This window comes from Mandrillus leucophaeus, unplaced genomic scaffold, assembly GCF_000951045.1.
Source record: "Mandrillus leucophaeus isolate KB7577 unplaced genomic scaffold, Mleu.le_1.0 Scaffold7, whole genome shotgun sequence".
NCBI classification, from domain to species: domain Eukaryota; kingdom Metazoa; phylum Chordata; class Mammalia; order Primates; family Cercopithecidae; genus Mandrillus; species Mandrillus leucophaeus.
In genome coordinates, this window is record NW_012107585.1 from 6935947 (window position 1) to 6943451 (window position 7505).

Consider the following 7505-nt stretch of genomic DNA (forward strand, 5'->3'; position numbering starts at 1 on the left):
CCTTGTGCGCCTCCTCGGGGGCCTGAGGCAGAGCCACCAGGGCTCGCCTCAGCCTCGGTCCCTTGGCGCGCGGCGTGCCCTCTCCCGCCCCGAGTCCTTGAGCTAACCCAAGTGCTGGGGACATCGTGGGACCGAGGAGAACAGGAGGGGTGCAGGGGGTGGTGAGGCCGGGGCCAGGTTAACGGGTTAGAGAACTCTCAGGGCGGGGATGCCACCCGGAAGGGGTGCTTCTTAGGCTGCACGTCGGGGCCGCGACCTAGAGAAGGCTGGATGTGCCTCCATCGCCGCTAGGTAAACGCAGCAAGGAATTTGGCAGCTTGAGTTCTCCAAGGTGGGAGTGAGAGCGTGGGAGCATTACTGATGAGAAGTTGAAGAAAAGGGAGAAAGGGAGCGGGGGTTCCGGCCTACTTCTGAGAGATGATTCTCAACCCGATCGCTGAGAGTTCTGAAGAGCTCTGTGAACAGTAGTCAGCTCAGGTATTGATTCATTTGCCGAACTCAAACCAAGTGGGATGAGTCATAAGGCGATGATAACTTTCAGACCTAGACGATTTCGTTAATCTCAGTGCAGAGGTGTGCTGGGGGTGGGTCATCTAGCAGGTGAGCTGCTAGATTAACGCTATCTCCATAAAGCGTCGAAGATTTACTATGGAAGATTGAAAAGGAGTGTCGACTGGTCACAGAAATTCAGCATATGTTTTGTTGAACGTTTTCTGTGCGTTAGCCAAGAGTGAGACATGGTGAGGAGAAGTAATTCAACATACAGTCCCACCCCCTGGGAAGGAGTTTACCATTCAAAAGAAGAGTTATTTGCAAGTAATCATATTACAAGGGAGCCGGCTATAGGTATCAAAAAAAAACAAACAAACAAAAAAACAGAGGCAAAACCCTTAGGAGCAAGAAAGGATACTTCTGGCTGCAGAAAGCAAGGAATATTTTTGCAATAGGTAACTTTGGAACTGTGCCTTGAAGTACGAGGATATTGTAAATTTTTAACTTTCCAGTTTAGTTATAAAATATTATTCCAGCTTGAAATATCTATTAAAATATCTAGAAAGTAGCTTTATTTCCTGAAAACCAGCCTCTGCCGTGTTAAGATCCAAAAACAAAGCAGGGATCTTTAATGCCTCAAAGAATGTCAGTATCTTTATTAATACTAAATTTGGGGCCCATTAAGGAACTAACTATCCAAGGAAAGAATTAGGGACAAGTCCAGTGTTGAAATTTTGAAACAAGTTCTTTGAAAACAGACGTGGTTTTTGAATTGAAGTGGAAGGTACTACTTTCCAAGTTGAAATTTTAGAAACAAAGTTGGGTGGCAATTGAAATTGTAGAAAAGATATATATTTTCAGAAGCAAAGTACAGACCTGAATAGACATCAGCCTGTGCAAGATGACAGTTATAAATGATGCTTTTGTTTTTGTGAAACTGGGTTTACACCATTTAGGATTTGGGCTGTTAAATGTTTATTATTTAACTTAATGTTGATTTATATTGAAATTGTTTAATTGTGAGTATGCTCATCTGTAGATGTCTGGGCAGAGACTGATTCCTGATGTCATGGAATGCTAACATGTGAATGTTCATGTAAGGAAATACTTCTTTCTGTGGAATTAAAATTACATTAAAAGCTAAGCAAGTATATCTGGCCGGGCGCAGTGGCTCATGCCTGTAATCCCAGCACTTCGGGAGGCCGAGGCAGGCGGATTACTTGAGATCAGGGGTTCGAGACCAGCTTGGCCAACATAGCAAAACCCTGTCTCTATTAAAAATTATTTTAAACAGAAAAAAAGGAAAAAAAAAGTTAAGCAGTTAAAAACAAAAAAAGCTAAGCAATTATATAGATAAGTCCATGTTCACTCAAACCTAGAGCAGCTGGTTTTAGTGTATGTGTGGAATGGGTATTTACTTTCTCCCTTTGGTGTTATGGTTTGGTTTGGTTTGGTTTAGAAACTGATGTTTTGAAATAGGTCTTACCTCTCAGACTCAAGTAACTTTTTAACCTTACAGTAACATCCAATCAATTTCCCATAAGGGATTAAAAAAAAAAAAAATCCAAATTGGTGCTCTGTGTTAATTTGATTTAATCCTTTTTCCCATTTTTCCTTATTTATATTGATCTCACCGTTAATTGTGCTAATCTCGTTTGTTCTTCCAAGCTCAAAATGAGCTATCAAGGAGAAAGTAATCTACTGAATGTAATTCCTTTTCCTTTTTTTCTCTCTGAAAGGTGGGGGAGTGGTGCTAAGGATCAAGTATACTGTTAAAAAAAGAAAACAAAAATCCAAGCATGAGGAAGGTAACATTTATATCTATAGCACACATTATTGTAATAATCTATCAGTTTGACCAATGTCTTGTCTAAAAGTATTATGTTTTAGAGTTCATCATCTGTTTTTGCAACCTGCTTAATGTCCAAATGGTATGAGAGAAATAATTTAGGATGTAGAATTTCTTCCTTTGTGGTATATGGTCCGGATATTTGGTCACTAAGAAAGAGTTAGGTCCCTGCATATTGTATTTCAGTTGAAGCAGCAGTTTTGATAAGAAATCCTTTCGCATTCTAAGGAACATATGTTTCTCAAATGACTCTAAATAGAATAAAGAGGCCGGGCGCAGTGGCTCACGCCTGTAATACCAGCACTTTGGGAGGCCGAGGCAGGCAGATCACAAGGTCAGGAGATGGAGACCATCCTGGCTAACATGGTGAAACCCTGTCTCTACTAAAAATACAAAAAATTAGCCGGGCGTGGTGGCGGGCGCCTGTAGTCCCAGCTCCTGGGGAGTCTGAGGCAGGAGAATGGCGTGAACCCGGGAGGGAGAGCTTGCAGTGAGCCAAGATCACGCTACTGTACTCCAGCCTGGGCGACAGAGTGAGACTCTGTCTCAAAAAAAAAAAAAGAAAAAAAGGATAAAGATTTGCTTTGTCAGCTGTTTTTTCTGCTTTGCTTTAAGTTATGTAGGAAAGTTTAACCTAACCAAGGATTAAACTGTAAAACTGATTATTTTATATCACTGTTGCTAAGATTTAATACATCTTTTTCCTGTCGTTTAACACAGAACATTGAGTTTTAGCAAACTTAAGCTTGTCCAGAGTTTAAAACAAACCCTGAACATACAGTGGGTGAGTTCTCTGAGGAAGCTTTCACTGGTGGAAGAACTGTATCCCTCCTTGGTCCTTGTAGATTCATGTAGCATCCGAGACAATTATTTTTGAATTTAAAACTTCTAGGTTCATCCTTAAAATACCTATGTAAATAACATATTTAACTTAGAGTTATGGCAAGCAAGGTACACTCTTATGAGAAGAATCTATGGCATTATTATTACATTGCTATTTACCTAGTTTAATAAAAAGTGAATGACATAGATCATTTAGTTTTCTGTTTCTTTCTTTTTTTTTTTGAGACGGAGTCTCACTCTGTCTTCAGGCTGGAATGTAGTGACACGATCTCAGCTCACTGCAACCTCTGCCTCCCAGGTTCAAGCAGTTCTCCTGCCTCAGCTTCCCGAGTAGCTGCCACGCCCGGCTAATTTATTTATTTATTGTTTTGTATTTTAGTAGAGACGGGGTGTCACCATGTTGCCCAGGCTGGTCTGAAACTCCTGAACTCAGGCAGTCCGCCAGCCTCGGCCTCCCAAACTGCTAGGATTACAGGCTTGAGCCACCATACCCGGCCTAGTTTTCTGTTTTCATACTCATAAACTTTCTTTTTCCTTCTCTCCCCCAAAAAAAAAAAAAAATCTTTTTTTTTTGAGATGGAGTCTCTGTTGCCCAGGCTGGAGTGCTATGGCACCATCTCAGCTCACTGCAGCCTCCACCTCAAATGATTCTCCTGCCTCAGCCTCCTGTGTAGCTGGGACTACAGGCATGCACCACTACACCCAGCTAATTTTTTTTGGTATTTTTAGTAGAGACTGGGTTTCACCATCTTGGCTAGGCTGGTCTCGAACTCCTGACCTCAAGTGATCCCGCCCGTCTCGGCCTCCTAAAGTGCTGGGATTAGAGGTGTGAGCCACTGCGCCTAGCCTGTCATTTAATTTTTATGGAAACCACCATAGCTCTTCTGATTCTTCATTCCATTCTGGCTGGTTGGTACTATATTTAATGGAATCATTAAAAGGGATCACATCCTGATGTAGTTTAGGATTGAAAATTTGTGGTAAACTTGTGAATTCTTTAAATTGAGCATTTTGAAGTATTTTCTCCCCACAGGGATTCTGAAAGCATATTAGATTATACACACACAGAAGCAAAGACAGCTGAACCTTGAGGCCATTTGAAAATGCTGGCACTGTGCCAGAGATAGAGCTGGGCTACTGCTCTTGCAAAGAAACAGAACACCTTTCCTCTTGTTTTTGTTGACTGTAATGATGTTTCATGGGCTTATATTATTTGAATCTGACTGAGGAACCTGAGAGAGTCCTTATAACCTTATTGGCCAGAAACTCATTCCTACTCTTATGCAGATTATTTAGGTTTGTATTCTTCCCCCTCCCATTTGCTTCCTCCCCTTTGCTCCTACAGAGGAGAGGGGGCTTCTAATTCATTTTTGGGAAAGGAACAGTATGGGAGAAACACAGTCAGTCTCTGCTACTGGAGGAAAAAGGGGGACTTGAATATTGAGGAGTTTCAGCGAAGGAACTGACATGCTTGGCTCAGTACTTTCTGGGACCTTCTCACATCTGTCTTCCTGTAGTGAAGATGGAATTCTGGTCTCCACTCAACTAGGTGGTAAGCTGCTCTTGGTCAGCTGTATATTATCCAGACTTGTTGGCTGCAGAGCTAAGGTCCTGTTCTCCAGTTGATGCTATCAGTAAAGCCAAACATTTTAACTTCTATTTGTCTTATTTCTTCTTCTTTTTTTTTTTTTTTGAGACCAGGGTCTTGCTCTGTCGCCTAGGCTGGAGTGCAGTGGTACAGTCTCTGCTTACTGCAACCTCCTCCTCCCAGGTTCAAGCAATTCTCCTGCCTCACCCTTCCGAGTAGCTGGGATTACAGGCATACACCACCATGCCTGGCTAGTTTTTGTATTTTTAGTAGAGACGGGGTTTCACCATGTTGACCAGCCTGCTCTGGAACTCCTGACCTCAGATGATCATCCTGCCTCAGCCTCCCAAAGTGCTGGATTACAGGCATGAGCCACTGTACCCAGCCTCTGTCTTATTTCTTAATTAGCTCCAAGTTGGATGTGGAAAAAAGGTACTGTTACTGGCTCCCTAAAATCTTGGTGCACTGTCTTTGAAGAAAAGAGAACTGGCATTGGATATGAGAATGACAGGAGGATATCTAGGTGTCTGAGGCAGTCCAAGGCAGGTTTTAGAATTTAATTTCTTGTTATGAGATGTGTAAGGTTTTTTTGTTGGGTTTTTTTTTTTTTTTTTTGACATGAAGTCTTGCTCTGTCACCAGACTAGTGCTGTGGTGCGATCTCGGCTCATTGCAACCTCCAACTCCCTGGTTCAAGGGATTCTCCTGCCTCTGCCTCCCAAGTAGCTGGGATTACAGGCATGCACCACCATGCCCAGCTAATTTTTATATTTTTAGTGGAGATGGGGTTTCACTATGTTGGCCAGGATGGTCTTGATTTCCTGACCTCGTGATCCACCCATCTTGGCCTCCCAAAGTGCTGGGATAACAAGCGTGAGCCACCACGCCCGGCTGGGATGTGTAAGTTTTTTTTTTTTTTTTGAGATAGAGTCTTGCTCAGTCACCCAGGCTGGAGTACAGTGGCATCATCTCAGCTCACTGCAACCTCCACCTCCCAGTTCAAATGATTCTCGTGCCTCAACCTGCCAAGTGGCTGGGACTACAGGTGCCCACCACCATGCCCGACTGACTTTTTGTATTTCAGTAGAGATAGTGTTTCACCATGTTGCCCACGCTGGTCTTGAACTCCTGAGCTCAGGCAGTCCGCCCACTTCAGCCTCCCAAAGTGCTAGGATTACAGGCGTGAGCCACCGTGCCCTGCTAGGTGTAAGTTTTTAATATGATACCTGGTTTTTAACTCATAGAAGCCAGGCAGACCATGGTCCTATGGCTGCTCTACTGAGAGCTGCTTTGGCTTAAGAGAGTGGGTAGGAAAGGGATTAGACTACCAAGAACAAGTCATTTATTTTTAGTAATCATTGATGGCTAGAAAATAAACTCCCGACACAGGTAAATTCTCTGAGCTTGGAGTTTTGTGCCAGGCATAGGCAGACAGTTGCCTCATTCTCTTATTCTCTGTGTTGTTTTAAACTACATTCATGGTCAAGAGAGGAAATTTAGCTGTCTTCACAGATTAGTGTTCTTTTTTTAAAATACAATTTCAACTTTTAGATTTGGGGGTACATGTACAGATTTGTTACATGGGTATACTGAGTGATGGTAAAGTTTGGGTTACAATTGGTCCTGTCAGCAGGTAGTGAACACAGTACCCAATAGTTTTTCATCCCTTGTTCCCTTCCTCCCTCCCCTTTCCCCAGATTATTGTTCTTTCTAACCTGTTAGAAAAAGGGTTATACTTCTTAAATACCACTTGGATTCATGTGGTATAACCCATGGAGTTTTGCTGCCAACTAAGTTCCCCAAGTAGCTCATGGAAGCCCAGATCATGGCTTGCATTTTCAAAGTTCCAGGCTTTTCAGAGATCTGGCTTTGGGCTTTATTCACGGAGGAATAACTGTAGGATTTTTTCCCCCAATGAACAAATAATGGATGATGACCCTTCCATAAAGAAGACACCACTTTGGAATTGAGGCCAGTGAATCGACTGCAAATTCAGAAGCCAAAGGGGTATGCCTAGTGTACTGTCAGAAGCCAAAGGTGGGGGTATGTATATACAACTCAGTGAACTGACTGCAAATTCGGAAGCCCAAGGGCTCCGCCTAGTATACTGTCTTTCTACGAATTGGGTTTGCTCAAAATCTAGGAGGAAATGGAGTGGTTTGTAGAAGATGCTTCAGTCTTACTATCAATATGGAAGCAATGAGTGAATAAAAGAAAAATAAAGGAATACAGGCTAATTTAACTGGAGGAAGATCTTGAAGTATAGGGAAGACAGAAATGGAACAGGAAAGAACATGAACTTAGGTCTCTAAAGCTTTTAAAAGGAGGGTGCAGAAGAGGGATCCTTGTTGGTTATGACCCTATTGGACACGGTAACAGGGTTCCAAGGAAATATAATAGAGGCAGAGTGTGAAGAGCTCAGAAAATAGATTGGCGTATGTTCTCCCCATCCCTTGTCCCCCTCTCCACTGTAAGAGCTCAGATTCAATAAACTCTTGGCGAAATGGTCTCTTAAATAGTTCTCCAACTGCTTTTATAGGTTCCGTCAAGACATAAGAGAAAATATGGGCCAAGCGTGGTAGCTCATGCCCATAATCCCAGTGATTTGGGAGGCTGAAACAGAAGGATCCCTTGAGCCCTGGAGTTTGAGATCAGCCTGGGCAGCATATCGAGACCCCATCTCTAAAAAAAATAAAAATAAATGGCTGGGTGCGGTGGCTCACACCTGTAATCC

At 42.7% G+C, this 7505-nt stretch overlaps 1 protein-coding gene across 3 annotated transcripts in view; it reads left to right on the forward strand.

Annotated features, from left to right (window-relative positions):
- The window catches only part of RNF34 (ring finger protein 34, E3 ubiquitin protein ligase), a 39279-nt gene that overhangs the window by 10286 nt on the left and 21488 nt on the right, over positions 1-7505 (forward strand). Inside the window, exon 2 of one of the 3 annotated variants that reach the window (XM_011964431.1) lies at positions 2232-2300. The exons of the other annotated variants lie outside the window; for them this stretch is intronic. Within the exon in view, the coding sequence (XP_011819821.1) occupies positions 2292-2300 (9 nt within the window). The 5' untranslated portion in view covers positions 2232-2291. The remainder of the gene's footprint in view (positions 1-2231; positions 2301-7505) is intronic. 3 annotated transcript variants of the gene reach the window in all.